Here is a 23,070-nt window from a genome sequence, read left to right on the forward strand (position 1 = left end):
CTGTCATATTTTTGCTGTAGTTGTTGACAACTGAATGCAGTTGAACTGTGCTTTCAGGACAAGGGGATTTTCATACATTTCTCTGAGGCAAGTTTTACGTGTTTCATAGATGTTGAAAACAGTTTATTTCAGGATTTTTTGATAATTAGAAAGGTAAAAAGAACAGTATTTGTTTGAAATAGAAAAAAAAAACAGAAATCGTTTTGTAACATTACAAACACCTTCAAAACTGAGTTTCAAAAACAAACATCATGAGGACAAAAAAATCACTGGAGTAGAAAGCCTGACAACTAGCCCTGGTCTTTCCAATAGGCTAGTTATTTATGGAAACTTTCAGAATATCGTTATGTAGGCTACCGCTGCCCTACATCTTCAAACCATGTCCTCAGTATCACCTTCTCGTTAAATTCTTGCTGTAGACACTCGCCTGAACCCGATAAGTGACCTCTAGGACCGTCATAGCTGCAGGATCTCAGCACAGCCCCACCAATCAAATCTGGGCAGTGTCCCAAGGTGCAAAATAACAGTATACATTGCGACGGGACGGAAGAGGGTGGAGAGCAATGTGGACTCACGGGCAGAGATAGCACACAGACTCCACCATCTCGAACACGATTGTTCATGTCAAACGTTTGAGGACGAACGCGGATAAGAATGTCAGTGGCCGGATTGAAGAAACAGTTTCACAAAGCAAGTCAGGTAATACGAAGGCATTTGTGCGACAATGCGAACAAGATTTGTTTCAGTGAGCGAGTCGTTTCTTTGAAATGATAGCCTACTAACAGTACCTAAGCTTTAAATCGCCCTTTTAAGGAGTTGTTATACTTTGTGACATACTGCGTTTGTTGGCTGTGTGGATGTTGTAATGTGCGGATTCGAATGAACTGTTCTTTTGAGTCGGATCTTTTGAATGAATCAGTTCGGGTGGTTCTCGAGTGAACAACTCGGTTCATCGAACCGAGAGTCATATCGAAACGATTTCAGAGATGTAAATGAAGTTTAGGATTGTATAAATGTGACCTAGACCACTAAACCAATCATAAGTAGCACGGGTGTATTTGTAGCAATAGCAAACGATACATTGTTGTATGGGTCAAAATCATCGATTTTTCTTTTATGCAAAAAATCATTAGGATATTAAGTAAAGATCATGTTCCATGAAGATATTTTGTAGATTTCCTATCGTAAATATGTTAAAACTTAATATCTGATTAGTAATATGCATTGCTAGGAACTTAATTTGGACAGCTTTAAAGGTGATTTTCTCAATATTTTTCTTTTTTTGCACCCTCAGATTCCAGATTTTCAAATAGTTGTGTGTGTGTGTATATATATATATATATATATATATATATATATATATATATATATATATATATATACACACATTACAGAACTTGGAATAAAATATACAAGAAGAGGGACATTAGACGTTGATAAATTCCTACAAGGAACAATCATAGAGGTAAAGACGGAAAATTAATATTCTGGATTTGCGTAAATCAAATTATGGTATCCATACAGAAAAGAAAAGTATACAAATAAATTACATCCTTTTAAAAAAAGTTGTCATAATGCAACAAAAATTGCAAAAAAATATGAATCAAGTTCAGAAAGAAAAAGGGGAAAGCGCTTTTGCAAAATTAATTTGCAAAATGAACAGATTATAGATTTGGATCTTAATAATAAAAAATAACATCTTTGAGGTCGAAGGTATGGGTCACATTTGTACGGCTAGAAACATGGGTGCTTAAGTCAACCCATAATTTCTTGGTTACACCACAATCCAAAAAACAAATGGGCAGCTGTTTGCTCAACAAAAATATATCGATGACGTAATTACCTCACGACGTAAAGAATCGCCAAAGCTGTTTCTCTGAACCGATTCTTTGAAAGGATGTGTTCAAAAGAATTTAATCCGACTTTTCCTCACTTCATTGCAAGCTTTCTCTGTTTGCCAGATCTAGAGCAACTGGAGCCAACCGTGTGTGACCTAAAATGGTGGCCCAGTTAATGATGAATTGCCAAGCTAAAAAATACATGCCATTACAGTGTGTAAATGTTTTGTTCCTGTTGAAAAGGTAAAAGTTTAAGTGTAGTAGTTCCACACTAGAACTGTTTCTCAGTCCCCAAACATGTTTTTGTCCTCTTGTGTTTCTGAGTCAGTGTTGAATTACTGCAGAGGCTGAATGTGCTAATATGAAAACTAGTGAGACTAATGCACATGGGTGTTGTCTGTTTCTTGGCTCCAAAGTTCACTGACTATCTGCTAATGTTTTAGGTCATATCAGATCAGTTTATTGTGGATAATAAAACCCCATGGTATCTATAATAAAGCCTGAGGATTGACTCCTGGAGGTTTTGTATTAGGGAAAGTTTCTAGGTCCCCGAGCCACCAAAGTATGTTTATTAGAAAGTTTCCAAGGTCACATTCTTTCGATTCATTCATGGCGGTTTGAATCCTCTTAGTGTTTTGGACGCATTGGCCAAACGACTGACCTTCATAAACAGTTTGGCTTATGAACCACAGGAAACAGATGCTCAGTCATCACAATGCGTTAAAAATGGCGAGGCTTGTGGATTTCCGGGTTTTGTTTGGAAATGTTGTAGACATTGGATTGTGTTGTAATCAGATCAGCCGCTCATTATCATATTATTGTGTAAGATTTCAATTTAACTATTAAAGTAATTATGACTAATGTCTGTATTGCGCTTATTATTTGATGTGCAATAAAGAATATGATTTGTCATATAGTCAAACTGTACATTGAATCAACTTTCTTAACTTACTGCATAAATTTTTTTTTGTCAAGCCAACTCAACAATAATAAGTTATATTTATTTTGTGGTTATCTTTGGTTATCCTCACAGTTGCTTAAGGAAAAGATCAATGGAGTTGAAGGAACAAAATTGGATGAGGAATTCCTCAAAATGGAAAGGGTATAGAAAATCTCAGCAAAATAATATATTTGTGAACCTGGAACACAAAACCAGTCATAAGGGTAAATTTTAGCTGAAAAAATAAGCGTTGATGTATGTTTTGTTAGGATAGGACAATATTTGGCCAAGATACAATTAGAAAATCTGGAATCTGAGGGTGCAAAAAAAATCAATATTAAGAAAATCACCTTTAAAGTTGTCCAAATAAAGTTCTTAGCAAAGCATATTAATATTATTAATCAAAATTAAGTTTTGATATATTTACAGTAGGAAATGTACAAGATATCAAATGATCTTTACTTAATATCCTAGTGATTTTTGGCATAAAAGAAAATTCGATAATTTTACAAATATACTACAAATACGACGTGCTACTTATGACTGGTTTTGTGGTCCAGGGTCACATTTATATGATATGTAATATATAAAATTTATATAATTTATTAAAAAATATATATTTTTCCATTTTATCGATTGTTTTATTGTAGAAAACTGATATTACCCACAAACTGATTCTCGACCTTGTTCCAAAAACTATAGGATATCTTCAGCCAAACCCAGGTATTTATACATTTAATAAAATGTATTTATTATAATATCTACAATATATATTATTAATTATAAAGGTGTATATCTAATAAGATATGTTATAATAACATTTTATTTAAATAAGTTTTTTTTTTGAAGGTTTAGTTAATATGATTTTTAATTGTTGTTATTGTTATATTTCATTGATTCTCTTTTTCATATTTGTTCTTCAAGCACACAGAGCAAAGCTCAGCATGCTCAATACAGTGTCCAAAATCCGTGGGCAGGTGAAGGCTGTGGGATATCCTCAGGCAGAGGGCATTCTGGGAGATTGCATGTTGCGCTATGGCAATGAGCTTGGAGACGAGTCTGGCTTTGGTATGTTTAAGACAAATGAAACACAGTTGGTTTATGTACTGCGTTAGAAATGTCAAAATACAAGTTTTGAGTTTTGCTACAACTGTAGGTTTTGCTCTGCTTGAAATGGGAGAGGCGCTGAAACAAGTAGCCCAGGCAAAAGACTGCATGGATGTCCGAGTGAAACGAACCTTCATTGATCCTCTGCAGTCCTTGCAGCACAAAGAGCTGAAGGAAATTGCGGTCAGTCTATATGTTGTAAATGGGAATGATATAATTTTGATGATAAAAATAGTTTTACTAAAATGCATTTAATCCACAGTGTAAAATCATTAGTGTAATATTGTGGTTATAAGATTTTAAAGGGATAGTTCACCCAAAAATGATTACCACATGATTTACTCACCCTCAAGCCATCCTAGGTTTATATGACTTTCTTTGTTCAGACAAATACAATCGGAGTAATATTACAAAATGTCCAGGCTCTTCCAGGCTTTATAATGACAGTAAATAGGGTCAAGAATTTCAAGCCCAAAAAATGCATCCATCTATCATAAAAAGTAGTCCACCCGACTCCTGAAGGGTTAATAAAGGCATTCTGAAGTGAATCGATGTGTTTGTGTAAGAAAAAATATCTGTGTTTAAAACTTTATAAACTGTAATCTCTAGCTTCCGTTAACTGTTGTATGCACCTTCCCGAGAAAGTGGCTTTCCAGTGGATGACGTAGTATGTAGAACGTAGGTGTAGCGTGAGATCTAGTCTTGCGAGAAGCACGTTTTGTTTACAGCAAAGTAAAACCAGTCTCCTTCTTGCTTATACAAAAATTTTTTCCATATAAATCCTCGTTTTGTACTTCTAATTTGTGACTGGTGTTTTGTTTTGGTATCTCCTCTGCACTTCTGCCACGCTCTTGTGAATGCGCGTACGATAGTTAGCAGAAGCTAGAGAGTACGGTTTATAAAGTTTTAAATACACATATTTTTCTTATAGAAATGCATCGATTCGCTTCAGAAGGACTTTATTAACCAACAGAGCCGTATGGAGTACTTTTTATATGATGGATGCTCTTTATTGGACTTCAAAATCTAAACACCCATTTACTTCCATTGTAAAGCTCGAAAGAGCCAGGACATTTTTTAATATAACTCTGATTGATTTTGTCTGAAAGAAAAAAGCCATATACACTTAGGATGGCTTGAGGGTGAGAGAATCATGAGGTAATTTTCCTTTTTGGCTGATGTCTTTAAATGTATTCTAAGCATTAAAAGTGAAAATAGCATGTACTTTTGTTGTGAATGAAGACATTAACATAGCTTTTTCTCCTTTTCTGTTATCAGTATCATCTGAGAAAACTTGAAGGTCGCCGTCTAGATTTTGATTACAAGAAAAGGCGAAAAGGAAAGATTGCAGATTCTGAAATTAAAAAAGCCTTTGATAAGTTTGAAGAATCCAAAGAACTGGCTGCGAGTGGCATGTTTAATCTCCTAGAGAGAGATGTAAGTTAGTGTGTGTGTATTATATTATTAGTTTTTTCTCATTTGCAAATTCTGCAAAATGGTAATTATTTGATCAATCATTTTTATGAATGCATTAAAAGCTGGGGGGTGAAAACTTTTGGAATTTGTAGATCAGGGTAAATTTGACTTATTTTGTCTTCTGGGAAACATCTTCTGTAGCTTCTGAAGGGCAGTACAAAAGGGCAAAATAAAAAATGACAGATAAAAAATAGAAAAATGTACACATCTTCATTCTGTGCAAAAGTTTACGCCCCTGGTTCAATGGTTTAATGCATTATTTTTCCTTCTGGAGCATCAGTGAGTGAATGAACCTTCTGTAATAGTTGCATATGAGTCGCCTCACTTGTTCTCAATGTGAAAACATTGATCTTAAAATCATTGCTGGAAAGGGTTCAAATGCACAAAAATGCTGAAAACCAAGGAATTTGTGGGACCTAAAGGATTTTTCTGAAGAACAGCGGGCAGTTGATACTCATGAACAACTATCACTAAAAAAAAAAAAAAAAGAATTATTAAGAATAAAAAAATATTAAGAATCAAGCATATTTAAACGTTTGAACAGGGTCATTTTTATAAACTATTTTCTCTTGTGGTCTATATGTGAGATATGTGAGAGGGCAGTACTAAATAAAAAAAATACCTGCATTTTGTATGATCCCTCTAATTTTGGTAAAATAATATTAATTTTGCAGATTCTGCAAGGTGTATGAAAACCTTTGACTTCAACTGTATATATAAATATATAAAAAATCAGACATAAATTGTTTGATTATTTGACATTTTCGTTTTAGGTACAGCGGATGCAACACCTCTCAGGTCTTTTAGAAGCAGTAATGGACTACCACCGCCAGTCATTCCAGATTCTAGAAAATCTCAGGAGTAGTTTGCAGAGCAGGTCAGAATCATGATTTCTACTCTATGCTTTTCCTATGCTTTCCTTGGTTTCATTTAATGGGCCTCTTATTTTTCTCTGTATATAGGATAACAGACGCAAGCAATCAACCCAAAAGGGAATTTGCATCTAAATCAGTTGCGAGCACAGCGTGCTACACAGATATCTATGGATTTTCCACATGCTCATCCGGTCAGTCATCAGGTGTGATATTAGGACGCTTGATTACATTAAACAGAAACTGTTTGCTAAGAGTTTCTCTGCTAGCTGAAATACTACATTATGTACCACAGATACTGAGATTACTGAAGCTTTGAGTGAAAAATGTAAGTCGTATTAAACACGATACACAAACTCTCAGCTATTTTATCAGGTAGCTGGAAGTACCCCAGCTTGCTTTGCAACTAATGTCTTTCAATCTTCTTTACCAGATGCACCGGTTGTGGTTCACCCTCCTGAAAAAGTCACCATTAAAGATCAAACAACAGACAAGCCAACCAGCAACAGTAAGTTTTTTTTAAGGAATTCTCAATGAAATGCTGTTCTTTTGAACTTTAGAAATTTTTTGTACTGAAAGAAAACAACAAAAAAATGACTTTATTCAACAATTTCTTCTCAGTTTTTCACTGTAAAGTGACCTTAACTTTGGGGAAGAAGCTGTATGAATGAAATGTATTTTTCTTCTTGTGTGCTAGATGATAGCGGCCCCTCCTTGGATCAGCCTTGCTGTCAGGCGCTTTACACTTTCCAGCCAGAAAACCAGGGCGAGCTGAGCTTTAAGGAGGGCGACATCATCATTCTGACCAGCCGGATCGATGAGAACTGGTATGAGGGTATGATCAGAGGGGAGGCTGGCTTATTTCCCATGAACTACGTCAAAGTCCTTGTGCCTCTCCCACAGTGACGGCGGGAAGACGCTGCAGCTGGACGACATGAACTCTGCCAGTTTTTGGCGATTCAGAAATTTTGATTATTTGATAAAGGTTAATATGTGAAGCACTTCTGAGCCCTTGCTGTATATTTATCTGTATTATCACTATGCAAAGTCATGTACCCTGCCTTGTATTCCTTATCTGATCATTTTTTATAAATCTTAAAATGTTTAAATAAATATGCTGCTATATTAAAGTTTATGTTATATGTGCACTATGAATGTACACTTCCAGTCAAACGGTTTTGAACAGTAAGATTTTTAATGGTCTCTTCTGCTCACCAAGCCTGCATTTATTTGATTCAAAGTGCAGCAAAAACAGTAACAATTTTTTTTTTTTTATTGAAAATAACTGCTTTCTATTTGCATACATTTTAAAATTTATTTCTGGGATTTCAAAGCTGAATTTTTAGCATCATTACTCCAGTCACACAATCCTTCAGAAATCATTCTTATATTCTGATTTGCTGTTTAAAAAACAATTATTATTATTATTATTATGTTGAAAACAGCTGAGTAGAATTTTGTCAGGTTTCTTTAATGAATAGAAAGTTCAGAAGAACAGCATTTATCTCAAATATAAATCTTTTGTAACATCATAAATGTCTTCATCATCACTTTTGATAAATTTAAAGCATCCTTGCTACATGAATGAATAAAAAAAAAAAAAACTGACTCCAAGCTTTTGAATGGTATGTGTATAATGTTACAAAAGTGTTTTATTTCAGATAAATGCTGATCTTTGGTTCTTTCAATTCATCAAAGAATCCTAAAATGTGTTTGCGATTGAAATGTATTTAACTGTTTTAAATATTAAAAATAATAATAAAAAGCATATTAAAATGATTTTTGAAAGATCATGTGACACTGAAGACTGGAGTAATGATGCTGAAAATTCAGCTTTGATCACAGGAATAAATTACATTTTAAAATATATTCAAATACAAAACAGTGAATTTAAATAGTTAAAAATATTTCAAAATTTGACTGTTTTTGCTGTACTTTGGATCAAATAAATGCAGGCTTGGTGAGCAGAAGAGACTAATTTAAAAAACATTTCAAATCTCACTGTTCAAAAACTTTGACTGGTAGTGTATACAAACATTTTAATGCAATATGGTCATAGAGTGATTAGTTTATATTTTTCACAATTGAATAGCACTTATTAAACATTAAATTACTTCTCAGGAGTGCTTTTATTTGTTCTTTGTCTTAAATAAATAACAATGTGCTCTCCATTAAAATCTAGCCAGTGCTCTTTTGGTTTTTGTTATAAAATAGCTTGTTTAATTGAATTTAACAGCACTACAAACATTTGAACGCATATTCCTTCTCAAGTACTGCAAACTTTAACACATAGACTTGTATCAAAGAGCAGTGTTGGGGAAAGTTACTTTTAAAAGTAATGCATTACAATATTGCGTTACTCCCTTACAAAGTAACAATATATGTGACCCTGGACCACGAAACCAGTTGTAAGTACTGTAGCATGGATATATTTGTAGCAATAGCCAACAATACATTGTATATGGGTCAAAATGATCTACTTTTCTTTTATGCCAAAAATCATTAGAATATTAAGTAAAGATCGTGTTCCATTAAGACACTTTGTAAATTTCCTACCGTAAATATATCAAAACTTAATTTTTGATTAGTAAGATTCTTTGCTAAGAACTTCACTTGGACTTTAAAGGCAATTTTCTCAGTATTTCGATTTTTTGCACCCTCAGATTTTCAAATATGTAGTCGTGTCTCGGCTCCTGTCCTATCCTAACAAAACATACATCAACGGAGGTTATTTATTCATCTTTTTAGCTGAGGTATTAATATACAAAGTAATATACAAAAGCACTTTGCTTGTATTGCCCTCTACACACTAGCGTTGCTGTAATTTAGAACGTTTCCTGTTTTTGAGCCTAGCGGTGCGCCGTAGTGGCGGTTCCTCACCGGAGCCACGGATGTTCAAACTTTATTGATATGACAAAGTTTTACTCTCAAATAAAAGGAATCATTTATTCAACCACCGTGGATGTAAAGTGAACTTTTTACCAGCATATCCTTCCATTTCCTCGCACTTTTATAGTCTAAACCAAGGGTAAGTAGCTAGCTGCTGCTAATCAGCTGATGAATGCAGGAACTATTAGCACAACAAAACACGAGCAGCAACAAAAACGTTCGAGTTGGAGAGTAAACGTCTATTTACGGGGGTAACGGGTTTATTACACATGTGTTTTGCGGTTAAAGTAACAATATGGTTATGCTCTAAACTTAAAAAAGATTGCCTGAACTAACTTAGCTAACTTACATTGCTTGTTGGCTAACCTGGTCGAATATTTTTAAGCGTTGTACAGGCATAATTTTGACTCTTAACAATAATACAGACTACCAATAACGCCATGTAAAGTTAAACTTGTGGCTTAACGAAATGTTTAATTATTTGCCAACCACAAAAGTGACAATAATGACATAATAATGCTTTACAGTGCAATTTAATGTGATTGTGTGTATGTGTTATTTCTGTATAGTCATTCAAGAGTAGGTCGCGCGCCTGACAGCTGTCCATCTTTTGTCTCCTGGCAGCCGTTGCTATGGAGGACGTCACGCGGCTGGTGTCGTCAGGTGACTGCCTGAAGATTTGGGACTCGACCTCCATGACGGTGGTGGAGCAGTTCAATCCTCACAGTGCCACACATCCAGTGGCTCAAGTATGCTGGAGCAGCAGCAGTATCCTCCATCACTGTCAAATCACTCGAAACCATTTCAAAAGTTGTATTGAACAAACATGATCCATGCTTATTAAAGGTCCCATATCGTCAAAATCAAAATTTCCTGGCTTTTTTCATGATAACTAAGGTCTAGGGGCTATCTAACTACCATATGAGTTTCAAAACAGTCAATCCACAGTAAACTGCACACAGCCTGCTTAAAGTAGCTGTTCATTTTCACGAGCCGCTGTGACTTCCGTAACGATGTGACGTCCGATCGACTCAAGTCACCGCCTTCAGTCACAAACCAACGTCCCACCCTCCTTTTGTCAAACCCCCAGACAACAACGCATCCATTCCATTGAGCAACAACAACAGGAAAACAAGTGGAGAAAACCCTGTTCAGTCGATAGATGTCAAGCTACGATCATTACACAGGCTTCAGAACAACGTTAATAAGAGACCAGCGGCACGTCAACTTCAGCCTCTTTCACACAGCGATTCCGGTAAATACACGGATAATGTGTCCCACGATTTGTTCCGGAATTGTTTAATTTGGTTCATTCACAGTTGTTTTCCGGAATCTGTGCATGCTTTGCACACAAACCATAAAGACGTGACGTTTGGATGTGAGATGTAATGTGACGCGTACGTTTCACTAAACTGAAACTAACCTGAACAAACTGTGCTTCAGCGCTGATAGTGAGGAGCTGGCTCTGTCTGATGATCGCTGCTTCATTCCACTTTGCACTTAACGTTATTTTTCGTTGTGAAGAGTCGCTTGATAACGTGCATCATTACTACAACACTGCCTTTAGGTTCTGGCTTTGGTTCACACAGTTCCCGTAATTTTCCAGAATCAGCGCGCATTGTGAAAGGGGCTTTACTAAAGCAACAGTTATGTAGCCTACTGCATTCGGTGTTTGTAAAAGAAAAAACATTAATGATCATTCTAAAATATCCTGTTGAGTATCAGCTCTCTCTATTGCTCTGAGCTCGCTTACGCTTACAGCATACATGACCGTAGTTACCTGTGATTGGCCTGGTTGTGCGTCACTCAGAAAACAACAGGCCAATCAGAAGAGAGGCTCATGAATATTAATTAGATGGGCCAAAATCGACCTGTTTTTGACAGAGCTCCTAAAAAAGGAGCTGTAAAAATATATTGAGATGGATTTTGGCACTTATACCGCAAATATATATTCTTAAGGACATCAACAAATAAAATAAACCTCCAGAAATGTGTACGATATGGGACCTTTAATAATGGAGCATATAGTTGATTTGTTATTGTGTAGATGGAGAGGTTTTTGCCTTGACAGTGTTCAGATCAGTACCTGGTCAGTGCCAGCAGTATAGGGGACAAGCTGGTGGTGTCCAGTCTCAAGTCATCTCCAGTTCCTGTGATGGAGCTGGGTGAAGGGGTGAGCTGAGGACCTTGTATCTTTGAAATGTATCTTGGTTATGTATGTCTCAAAATGCCTTTTGTTTGTAGAAAAAGCAAACCCGTGTCAGTCTGAACTCAACATCACAGTTCCTGGTCAGCGGAGGACTGGATAACACGGTTAATATCTGGGACCTAAAGACGAAAAGGCTGCACCGAAGCCTTAAGGTATCACATGGTGACAAACACACTTTAAGCATGTTTTAAAGGACACCCAGTGGGAGTTTTAGATCATCTACTAAACAGACATCTATATCCTGTTTTGTTTTCTCTTTCTGTATAGGACCACAAGGAGGAAGTGACATGTGTGTCTTTTAATGGAGGTGATAGCTACATAGCATCCGGCTCCACTAGTGGAGATATCATCCTTCACAGTATCACAACCAACCTCTCCAGCAAACCCTTCGGCCATGGGCCAAATGTGGTGAGTTTGACATCTTTAGCCATACAAAATAAAGCAAGTGAACTAATGTGTTCTGTTTTTTTGTTTTTTTGTTTTTGTGCAAAGTTGCAATTTAAAATGTGATTATTACTGGTTAGCTGTGTTTGTTTGTAGGGCTAATGTTTGTGATTATATATCAATATAAAATTAAAAATAAGTTATTATAAATTATAATAACTAAAATAACCATGTAAATTATTTTTTTTATTATGAGTTACAATAGCTGTAATTATTATTAATAATTATTATTATGACTGTTATTACTAAATAAAACATTAAATGTTACATTGTAATCTTTCACTGTAAAATAAAGAAGTTAAGTATTAAGTATTAAATTAAGCGGAAATATAATAATAATAATAATAATAATAATAATAATAATAATAATCTTATTTTACAGAAAAACTGTAAACTTACAATAGTAATGTTAAAGCATATATCAATATAAAAACTATTCAAAAAGTTATTAGAAATTATTTGTATTATTATCATTATTATTATTATAATAGTCATAATTGCTGTGAGTTATTATTATTATTATTATTATTATTATTATTAATAATAATAATAATACTTATGATTATTACTAAACAAATTAAGAAATTGTATTGTAATATTTAACTTTAAAGTAAAGAAATTAAGTATTAAATTAAGTGAAAATATAATAACTAATTTTACAGAAAAACTTTTTATCATAGTTATAATTATTCTTAGTGATCCTTATTCTTAGTAATAATTATTATGATTATTATTATTAATAAATAAAGCAATAAACAAAATAGGAAATTGCATTGCATTGGAATTTTTCAATGTTAAATACAGAAATTAAGTTTTAATAGTGAAAATGTAATTTTTCACAGAAAAACTGTACAATTACAATAGTAATGTTAATGCATATATCAATATTAAAACTATTACAAATAGTATAAATTGTAATATTATAATTAGAATTGTTGTGATTATTATTAATAATTGATTATTATTATTACTAAATAAAATAAAAAAGTTTAAATAAGAAATGAAGTGTTAAATTAAGTGATAATATAATAATTCTACATTATTTACACTAAAATTGCAGTAATGTTAATGGTGTCTTAATTTCTTCATTCTCTAACGTCAAACCATTGAGATTTTATTTTGATGGAAAACTGAAGGGAGGCCTCATAGCTGGTTTATAAGCTCTTCTTATTTCAAGCTTTGTGCATGTTACGTTTTCCAAATGCGCATTATAAGTGACTCAACTCAGTGCACATGCAGGGAAGAGTCTATGTGAAGCAGTGTTTAAAGTGAAATGAGCCACTTAGAGATGCTGAATGTTCTGGATCATGAGTTGCTTGCTTGTAAATGAACAGTGCAGTACATGCTTCACTCTATTCTTTTATTGAAATCACAGCCTTTGCCAATTAATTAATCATGTCGCCCAATGTGATCTCTCCTCAGCCCATCCATGATCTGAGGTACTCGCTGGTGAAGAGGTCTCTTCTGGGTACGGTATCTGACAGTGGCTCTGTGGCACTCTGGGATGCTAATACTCAAAAGGAGCTGCACTTGTTCGAGGGGGCGCACAAAGCTCCATGTTCAGGGTTGGCCTTCTCTCCGGCCAATGACTTGCTCTTCATTACTGTGGGGCTTGATAAGAAGATTGTCTGCTATGACACCTCCAGCAAAATGTAAGGGAAAACTTGCACATTTAATATGCAGTTTGGACATTGGAGTTTCGTTAATCAGTTTAGTGTATGTGCTTTGTCCTCACAGGGTGTTTCGTAATAAGCAGGTGGAGTCTCCACTCACAGCCATTGATTTTACTCCAGATGGGGCTGGACTGGTTGTGGGCTCAACGCAGGGCAGAATTTATTTGTACGATTTGAGAAACCTCAGTGCGCCGATCAAAATCACCACGGCTCACAAGACATCAGTGACCTGCATTCGCTTCCAGAACTCCACCTCCAAGTTAAAGGTACAGCTGTGTCAGTTTTGTGTACATAAACACACTTCTACAGAACCACCCTCGCTTTCATGTGAGGTAGTGTTTTTTGTTGTTGTTGAACTGACTCATGTTCTTATCATTTAAATTGTGGGGATAAAAATATCATGCAAACATTTATTTAATTGTTTGTGTACATTTTTTGATATAGCGTAAAAGTTCTGCAAATTGTTCAGTTGCATGCTACATGTAACATTCAGTGCTTTTTATATGAAATTAGAAATGTAATTTTATTAGTTTTAATTAATTATACTTTCATTGTTTTATTTTTATTTTAAAATTGTATTTCTGTTTTTTATTTTATGTACACAACCAGTCAAAATTTTTTGAACAGTAAGAATTTTCATGTTTTTTAAAGAATTGTCTTCTGGTCACCAAGCCTGCATTTATTTGATCCAAAATACAGTAAAAATAGTAATATTGTGAAATATTTTTACTATGTAAAATAACTGCTTTCTGTTTGAATATATTTTAAAAAGTAGTTTATTGCTGTGATCAGGCAAAGCTAAAATTTCAGTATCATTACTCCAGTCTTCAGTGTCACATGATCATTCAGAAATCATTCTAATATGCTGATCTGCTGTTTATATTCATTATTTATCAATATTTAAAACAGTTGAGTACATTTTTTCAGGATTCTTTGATGAATAGAAAGATCCAAAGATCAGCATTTATCTGAAATAAAGCTTTTGTAACATTATACACTATACCATTCAAAAGCTTGGAGTCAGTATAATACTTTTTTGTTTTTGTTTTGTTTTTGAAGGGGAAAAAAAGTATTCTTTTATTTAGCAAGGATGCTTTACATTGATCAAAAGTTATGATAAAGACATTTATATTGTTACAAAATTTCTATTTCAGATAAATGCTGTTCTTCTAAACTTTGTTTATCAAAGAAACTACTCAGCTGTTTTCAACATAATAGTAATAATAATAAATATTTTTTGAGCAGCAAATCAGAATATTACTATAATTTCTGAAGGTGACTGGACTGGAGTAATGATACTAAAAATCACAGAAATACATAACATTTTAAAATATATTCAAATAGAAAACAGTTATTTTAAATAGTAAAAAAAATTCAAAATTTTACTGTTTTTGCTGTACTTGGTGAGCAGAAAAGGCTTCTTTACAAAAACTTATAAATATACTCTTCAAAAACTTTTGACTGGTAGTTTATGTGTGTATGTATTTACTTATTTTAAAAGTTTTTTAATATCTGATATAGTTTTAAAAATCTAGGAATAGTTAATTATTCAAAATGTTAAATTTATGATATATATTTTAATTGATTGGTATGTAACATGCAGGGAATTTTATATGAAATGTATTTCATTTAATTACTTTGAATTAATTTATTGTAGTATCTTAATGTAATATTATTTAATATTTGAATATTTAAATATTATTTTTTATTAATATAATATTTTTATTTAACTTGTTTATTTTTTTTGTAATATCTGACATAGTTTTAAAAATAGGTTCTAGGAATAATTAATTATTATTTAAATTAAATACTTAAATTAGCATTAAAGATGCAGTAACATACATTTTATATTAAATGAATTATATTTAATTAATTTACTTGCATTTGTAAATATTATGATTTTCTTATTTAACTTATTTAAGTTTTTTTATTATTATTATTATTATTATTATTATTATTATTTAAAATTTAATTTTACAATTTTTGTAACATCTGATAGTTTTAAAAAATGTTCCTCTGCATTCAACCATTTAAGACCAGCCCTGTTTCCACAGTCCACTAAAACATCCAGCAAGTCTTCTCAATCAAATAAGAGGGTCTCAGTAAAACTGGCCGGTCAGCAGACGGGACCTTCCACTCCAACATCTACAGTCCCACCCAGTGTGCCTGGCTCTGAATTTCCTGGTGATGGACAAGCACAAGTCACAGGTCAACCTTTATTTTAAGTTTTTTTCCCTTATTCTGTCATGTTTGGTTAGGTTGGTTAGCATTTTTAAGCCCTGTTTATTCACCTTATTTTTCCCATAAGAGTGGATGCAGCATTAATTTTATGGGTCTGGATTCCGGTCTCATTCACATCTAGCAATTTTTAGCTGTACAAAACTGCTTATTTTGCTGGTTGATATTGCAAATTGGTGTGTTTTACTATATTATTTTAATGTATTATCTTAATTGTGAACACACTGGTTTGTAGTGCAAACAGGTTTCAGCATTTACTGCACCTTGTTATTCTTATAGCGGTTAATGTACCGAAAGTCTCATGCATAGGCTTATTTCCGCATTCAAGAATAAAGTGGATAGCTTTTGTAATGATTTCATAGGTACTGAATGTTTTGTTTTTGTAGGTACTGCTGGTGAGGTGTTCTCTAGAGAGGCCGAGGGTCAGCACAGCCAAGATCAGTTGCCAAGTGTGGAGAAATTTAGCAGCATTGGTCGGAACAGCCTAAACCTGGATATTTTCTCCCCTCTTAATGATGGTAAAATCAGTTGCTGCTTTTGCATTTTTAATCACTGTATTGTCCCTGTTTTTTTTTTCTTTATCTTCATCTGTCTTCTTATTTTATGGTCCCTTTCTGGGCTTTTCCATCTTCTCTACAGGTTTCAAAACACACGGTTTTGCTGATACTCCAACTTCAAGAAATGGTACCTGTTCTTTATTATGTTCACTTATAAATGGCAGGGTTTATTTCTGGCAGACATTATTACTGTTGCATATTAATTAAATGGCAAAATGTTTGTTTTTGCATTTCTCTCTTGTTTTTAGGAGGCAGTATAGATGTGTTCTCGAGGGAAGGGGAAGGCCAACACAGCACAGACCGTTTCAGAGTCGGCAGAAACAGCTTGGACATCTTTTCACCTGTACGAGATGGTGAGGCAACTTTTCGAAACGCTGTTTAACAGCTTTGTCCTCTACATTTACTGTATATGTCTATATTAGGGCCGGGACTTTAACGTGTTAATTTAGATTAAATAATTACACAAAAATAACGCGTTAAATTTTTTAAACGCATTTTAATCGCACTTATTTTTGCACCGCGGAACGTTTCTCACTGGATGAGTTTCGACAGACCGATTATACTGCAGCACCAACTAGCGTTCAGACAAAAACAAACCACAGTGAACATGGACAAAGAAGCTGATGAGACCGCTTTGGTTGGCCCTGTGGATTGGAAATTTTGTTATAAAAAACATTGGATGGAAGCGTCGATAAGAGCATGGTTGTGTGCAAGCTATGCAACAAGGAATTCGCATTATATATATATATATATATATATATATATATATATATATATATATATATATATATATATATATATATATTTATACAACAGTTCTTTCTGGTTCTCAAATCTGATTGGTTGAGAACCGTGAGATATTCTACTGGTATCGCTACAGGAACGCCCTTTCACAATTTTGTATCACCCCATGTGTTCTAGCCGGGACCTTTTTATTTCTGAGTTTCATGGCGGACTTCCAAATCCCGTATCATTTTATAAATATTACTCTTTTTGTGTCACGGAATGTAGTTTTAAGAGGTTTTCAGGCGAGAATGTACTTGTTTATAGTTCAAATATGTAGTTTGTTAATAAAGATAACGTCTCTTTGAAAATTTGCTTCGTCGTTTTCGGACGCGCGAGACCCATAACGTCAGGGGGCGTTCTGCACTCATCAATCCGCTCGAGAGCGCTCTCACCACGGCCAGATCTTCAGGAATTTACCGCTGGCTCAGATGTTTCTGTAGTGGTTATGTATGTAATTCATTGTGGGTAAATCTAACGGGCAGTCTTTGATCTCAATAATTTATTATTTGTTCCAGAGAAGAAGATAGTTCATGTAGCATGTTTATGTAAATTCAATGCTGAATGCTGCCTTTACTCTTGACTGAAGTGCCTAGCAACTTTTTGATGCCTGTTTTTGTTGTCGTTGTTAATTAAATATTACTACTCAATAAATAAAAATGTATATGAACTATATTTTCAATAATATATTTACTAATAGTATTTAGTATTGAGAAACGTGCGTGTATTCGTGATGGTGATTTTAGTTAACGTTACATTGTTCCGCCTTTAGATGGCGACAAGAGACCGTTTTATGAGTGAGCAGTTAATAGTGACTTTGGGACTTTTAAAATGAAAAGTTAAGAGGAAGTTGTTTTTAGCTTCAACAACAGTTTGCTACAGCGAATAAATGCACTGAGCAGCAAAATCACCCTTAATAGATGAACTTAACGCTTTCTTCAGTAAACATTTAAACTAATGTCATATCATCATGAATATGAACAATGAATGCTCTATCAGATGCAGGTACGTTAATCACTATCAGTCCATCTCTCTCTCATAATACTCAAACATGATACAGTGAGGTTTTAATGCAGTAATACAGTAGGCTTTCAATGAAGTAACTCAACATTCCTTCGGTACTAGTTCTAAAGTGATGTTTTGGAATTAGTAACGAGAAGCTTATGTTCAGCTGATCAACCGTCAAACTTTGATTTGAATTTGTGGCGGAAGGAATAGTTTGCACAAAAGAGGGCTTTTACGACACTCTGTTGTTATTTTGTTTAAGTATTCACACACTCGTTCCATTGAACTGTTGTATAAACGCAATATCACACTCGTAGACTTGAGATATTGCTCATATTTACATATATATATAGACCTTTTTCCCGTGTAAACGATGAGCGCCGCCATTACGAATTCTAACGTCTGATTGAATGCTTTTCTGTTCCGGTTTCCATAGGAACCCATTCAAATAGCATCAGTCTTCAGTGTCACATGATCCTTCAGAAATCAGTCTCATATGCTTATATGCTGCTCAAGAAACATTTTGTATTATTATCAATGTTGAAAACAGTTGTGCTGCGTAAAATTTTTGTAAAAATCCTTTTTTTCATGATTGTTCAAAAGAAAAGCATTGTAGAAGTCTTTACTGTCCCTTTTGGTTAATTTATTGCATCCTTGCTGAATGAAAGTTTTACTTAAAAAAAAAGTCTCTTCTGCTCACCAAGCCTGCATTTATTCTAAAGTACAGCAAAACCAGTACAATTTTGAAATATATTTAATATATTAACTGTTTTCTATTTGACGTGTATGTAATTTATTCCTGTGATTTAAAAGCTGAATTTTTAGCATCAGAAATCATTCTAATATTCTGATTTGCTGCTCAAAAAAACATTCATTATTTTTATGTGGAAAACAGCTGAGTAGAAATTTTTCAGGTTTCTTTGACGAATAGAAAGTTCAGAAGAACAGCATTTATCTGAAATGAAAACCTTTTGTAAATGTTAAAAGTAAATGTTAAAATATATTCAAATGGAAAACATTTATTTTAAATAGTAAAAATATTTTATAATTGTACTGTTTTTGCTGTACTTTGAATAAAATAAATGCGGGCTTAGTGGTAATGTGTACACACACACACACACACACACACACACACACACACACACACACACACATATATATATTTACTAATAGTTTGCTAATTATCTTTTTAGATTGGAAAGGGCACAGACTGAGTGATGTATCAAGTGGAAAGAAAGGCAAGCTACGAACTACATTTTAATAACAACAACAATAGAACAGCATGCTTTCATTTACCTTTACTAACATTGCCATTTACTTTGTTAGTAGACTTTGAATACCTACCTCACTTCCCTGGCGGGTCGTCCCAGAGAAAGACCCCATTGGGCACTCCAGGCAGTCGCTGCTACAGTCCGTCTGTGGTTCAGACTCCTCCACCAATCAAAGAAGAGGAGTCCATCAATACCCCTCCGCAGCAGACTGATTTACAGAACGGCAACAAGGTTCATCTCGTTTTGTTCATGATCCAACACCTTTCTGTATTCAGAAATGCAACTTTTTTCGTTGGTATTATTAACAGGTGGAGAAGAATAACAGTCTCCGGCAGGAGTATGATGTCGTAACCACACCCCCTGCTGCTCAAAGCACACGTGTTCAGTCCGTGCAGCCGTTCAACACCCCTGATCCCAGTCAGAGGGGAGATCTGCCCACCCAGCTCATCTATGATTCGCCGGTCAGCGGAGCTCCTTCTACTGCTGCAGCAGGTATGTTTTAATAGGTGACAGTTAAGATTAAAAGACATTTAATGGGACACAGTAAGTGATGCATGTTTTGATCTAAAGCTCCGGCAGCGGCAGCCGCAGTCGAATCTGGAGCCGAGGGCCGTGGAGCTCCACTCACCTCTGTTCAGATGAACTTTGTCCGTAATATGATCCATGAGGCATTGGAGGACTTCAGGTGAGTTAACACAGATTTTTTTAATAGTAATCTAGGGATCACTGATTTAAATTTGAAATTACTGTTTTTTTATTTAAATGTATTTTAAAATGTAACATGTTTCTATGATGCAAAGCTGAGTTTTCAGCATCATTACTCCAGTCTTCAGTATCACATGATCCTTCAGAAATCATTCTAATATGTTGATTTGCTGCTGAAGAAACATTTCACTTATATATTCATATTTTAAATAGAATGTTCAAAATGACAACAATTATTTGGAATCAAAATTTTGTGACTTTTGTGAGGATAAATGATGAATAAATAAATAAAATAACTTTTGATCAATTTAATGAAAAGAAAAAAAAAAAATACTGACCCAAAACTATTAAACAGTAGTGTATACATTACCTTTCCAAACGTTAGGATCAGTGAGGTTTTTAATGATTATTATCTAATGAAAAGCTGAATTTTCAGCAGTCTTCAGTGTCACATAATCCTTCAGAAATCATTTCAATATGCTGATTTATTATCAATGCTGCTTAATAATTTTTGGAACCTGTGATTTAGTGGAACCTGAGGGTTCTTTGAAGAATAAAAAGTTCAAAAGAACAGCATTAATTCAAATTCAAAATCTTTTCTAACAATATAAGTCTTTACTATCATTTGCTAAATAAAAAAATCTCTCTCTCCCTCTCTCTCTAAAAAAATTAAGAAGATGAAAAGAGATAAAAAGAAAAGAAAAAAAAATACTGGCCCTAGTCTTTTGAACAGCAGTGTATATGATTTTTCTATTTTAAATTAATACTATTCTTTTTAACTTTTTATTCCTTGAAGAATCCTGACAAAAAGTATCAAGCATCATTTTATATCAAGTATAAAAATATTGTGTAATTTATCATATGTGACCCTGGACCACAAAACCAGTCATAAGGTTAAATTTGACAAAACTGAGATATATACATCAATAAATAAGCTTTCTATTGGTATATGGTTTGTAAGGATAGGATAATATTTGGCCGAGATACATCTATTTGAAAATCAGGAATCTGAGGGTGCAAAAAAATCAAAATACTGAGAAAATCACCTTTAAAGTTGTCCAAATTAAATTCTTAACAATGCATATTACTAATCAAAACTTACATATTGATATATTTATAGTAGGAATTTTACAAAAAATCTTAATGGAACATGAACTTTACTTAATTTCCTAATGATTTTTGGCATAAAAGAAAAATCAATCATTTTGACCCATGCTATGTATTTTTGGCTATTGCTAGAAATATACCCCAGCGACTTAAGACTGGTTTTGTGGTCCAGGGTCACATATTAGAATGATTTCTGAAGGATCATGTGACACTGAAGAATGGAGTAATGATGCTGATAATTCAGCTTTGCATCACAGGAAAAAATATATTTTAAAATATAATAAAATAGAAAACCATTATATTAAATTGCAATAATATTTCACAATATTAGTTTTTTCTGTATTTGTCAAATAAATGCAGCCTTGATAAGCGTAAGATACTTCTTTAAAAAAAAAATCTCACTGATTCCCAACTTTTGAACGGCAGTATTTACAGTATTTCAGTTCCTGTCAAGGAATCATTTCTTATTTTCATTAATTTAACTTGACCTAAAATACTTAAAGCTGAAGTAAAAATTAGTAAATACTGTGTAGACAAAAAAAATGTGATTAAAACACAACAAAATTAAAACTTTAACCAAAAAATCTACAGTATTATCTCTATTTGAATATATTTTAAAATGTAATTTATTCCTGTGATTTTCAAAGCTGAATTTCAAAGCACGCACACACAATATTTTTACTAATTATACCATGTCGTCTTTATTCATTACAGTGATTAAGTCATTAATGCCTGTTTTTGTTTTTTTCTTAGGGACACTTGTCATAGAGACATTATCAATCTTCAGGTGGAGATGGTTCGGCAGTTCTATATTCAGCTGGTACGTTTTGTTTCAGTCCATAATTAAATAGTCAAAAAAAAAAAAAGTCAAAATGAATATTACACCTCTTTAATCATGCCACTCGTCTTTTCCAGAATGAAATCCATGGTCTAATCGAGAAGTACTCCGTGAATGACTCGCTCATCGAGGAAATAGAAAGACTGAAAGAGGAAAACAAACGACTACGAGCCAATTATTAAACACATCCATAGACACGCGTCTCCCGTTGTGTCAGTATGGGAATACTGACAGAAATCAGAGAGGACAGAGAGAAGCTCACGTTTCTACTAGTGCCTTCACTCTGCAGACCACCGCTCACAGTCTGCTTCTCCATTTGTCATATTGGCACACTTTTGTATTTGTTTCAGGATATAAAGAGTGTTTTTGTAAGATTTCTATGCCTTAAAAGCAAATCGCAAAGAAGACAACACGCTTTGTTTTTTCTCCAAGGTGTGTTTTGTATATCCTAACTAGTTTACAGAAAGAAACGCATGTATTGGCACTTAGGTTGTGAAAAGCGTGAACGTTGTAGAGTGAAGAAACATCTCAGTGTGAATTTTGCCACTATGGATTGTGCTTCTTTGTAAAAGCTGTCCAGATTATTTTTGCAAACCACATGCCAAAAATGAAAGGACACTGTTGTTGTGTAAGAACAGGTAGATCTATGTATTTTGCAGCTTCAAAAGATGTGCATTGGAGATTATTTGAATGCCAGTGCTTCAATACAAAACATTTTGAATCAGTTTCATATATTCTTGGCAGCACATTTGGCAAGAAAAAGCAAACGACTAACTCAAAACCATTATCTGTACACTGTGCTACTAATCCGCAATTATAAGGCGTCTTCCTGTGGACTGGCCTAAATAAATTATTTCCGCATTCAGGTTTGTTTTCTTTCTGTAAACGGTAAAACTGTTTGCACTATAAACCAGTGTCTTTATAATTAAATTAATACGTTAAAATAATATGGTAAGACACACCAATTAGCAATATCAAGCAGAAAAACGAGTTTTGTACAGCTAAAACTAGGTGGATGCAGATTAGCACAGATTAGCCACACCTATAAAATATACAAATGGCTGCGCCCACTTTTATAAGAAATAAAAGTTGGATAAGTATTGTTTTTTTACAACATA

General features: G+C 33.9%; 2 protein-coding genes across 6 annotated transcripts; both read left to right on the forward strand.

Moving 5' to 3' along the window:
- Positions 1-512: 512 nt before the first annotated feature.
- On the forward strand, positions 513-8,414 carry sh3gl3b (SH3-domain GRB2-like 3b). Of its 4 annotated transcripts, none has more exons than XM_073831983.1 (11): positions 513-699; positions 2,872-2,940; positions 3,429-3,501; positions 3,703-3,846; positions 3,935-4,068; positions 5,164-5,322; positions 6,135-6,238; positions 6,324-6,439; positions 6,529-6,561; positions 6,667-6,741; positions 6,931-8,414. In XM_073831983.1, exons 1-11 carry the CDS (start codon positions 655-657, stop codon positions 7,137-7,139), a joined length of 1,161 nt encoding a protein of 386 aa, XP_073688084.1. In that variant the 5' UTR covers positions 513-654; the 3' UTR covers positions 7,140-8,414. The 4 variants fall into 4 exon arrangements, with proteins under 4 accessions (XP_073688084.1, XP_073688085.1, XP_073688087.1 ...); XM_073831984.1 differs by having other exon boundaries at positions 6,324-6,427; XM_073831986.1 differs by lacking the exon at positions 6,529-6,561 and having other exon boundaries at positions 6,324-6,427.
- Positions 8,415-9,099: 685 nt separating this feature from the next.
- On the forward strand, positions 9,100-22,817 carry nedd1 (NEDD1 gamma-tubulin ring complex targeting factor). 2 transcript variants are annotated; one of them, XM_073831962.1, is made up of 17 exons: positions 9,100-9,261; positions 9,692-9,890; positions 11,201-11,295; positions 11,367-11,483; positions 11,599-11,739; positions 13,198-13,427; positions 13,513-13,714; positions 15,503-15,656; positions 16,073-16,204; positions 16,326-16,370; positions 16,492-16,596; positions 19,225-19,269; positions 19,358-19,533; positions 19,611-19,794; positions 19,873-19,987; positions 21,868-21,934; positions 22,030-22,817. In XM_073831962.1, exons 2-17 carry the CDS (start codon positions 9,755-9,757, stop codon positions 22,132-22,134), a joined length of 2,049 nt encoding a protein of 682 aa, XP_073688063.1. In that variant the 5' UTR covers positions 9,100-9,261; positions 9,692-9,754; the 3' UTR covers positions 22,135-22,817. The 2 variants fall into 2 exon arrangements, with proteins under 2 accessions (XP_073688063.1, XP_073688062.1); XM_073831961.1 differs by having other exon boundaries at positions 9,747-9,890.
- Positions 22,818-23,070: the final 253 nt, after the last annotated feature.

The sequence above is a fragment of the Garra rufa genome, chromosome 25, assembly GCF_049309525.1.
Source record: "Garra rufa chromosome 25, GarRuf1.0, whole genome shotgun sequence".
NCBI classification, from domain to species: domain Eukaryota; kingdom Metazoa; phylum Chordata; class Actinopteri; order Cypriniformes; family Cyprinidae; genus Garra; species Garra rufa.

Bases quoted from the DNA above. Each gene is read 5' to 3' on its own strand.
- nedd1 (XM_073831962.1), top strand. From the start codon at position 9,755: ATGGAGGACGTCACGCGGCTGGTGTCGTCAGGTGACTGCCTGAAGATT. The intron at 11,484-11,598 runs GTATCACATGGT...CTTTCTGTATAG, and splicing joins GGCTGCACCGAAGCCTTAAG to GACCACAAGGAGGAAGTGAC. The intron at 21,935-22,029 runs GTACGTTTTGTT...CGTCTTTTCCAG, and splicing joins GGCAGTTCTATATTCAGCTG to AATGAAATCCATGGTCTAAT.
- sh3gl3b (XM_073831983.1), top strand. From the start codon at position 655: ATGTCAGTGGCCGGATTGAAGAAACAGTTTCACAAAGCAAGTCAG. The intron at 4,069-5,163 runs GTCAGTCTATAT...TTCTGTTATCAG, and splicing joins AAGAGCTGAAGGAAATTGCG to TATCATCTGAGAAAACTTGA. The intron at 6,742-6,930 runs GTAAGTTTTTTT...CTTGTGTGCTAG, and splicing joins AGACAAGCCAACCAGCAACA to ATGATAGCGGCCCCTCCTTG.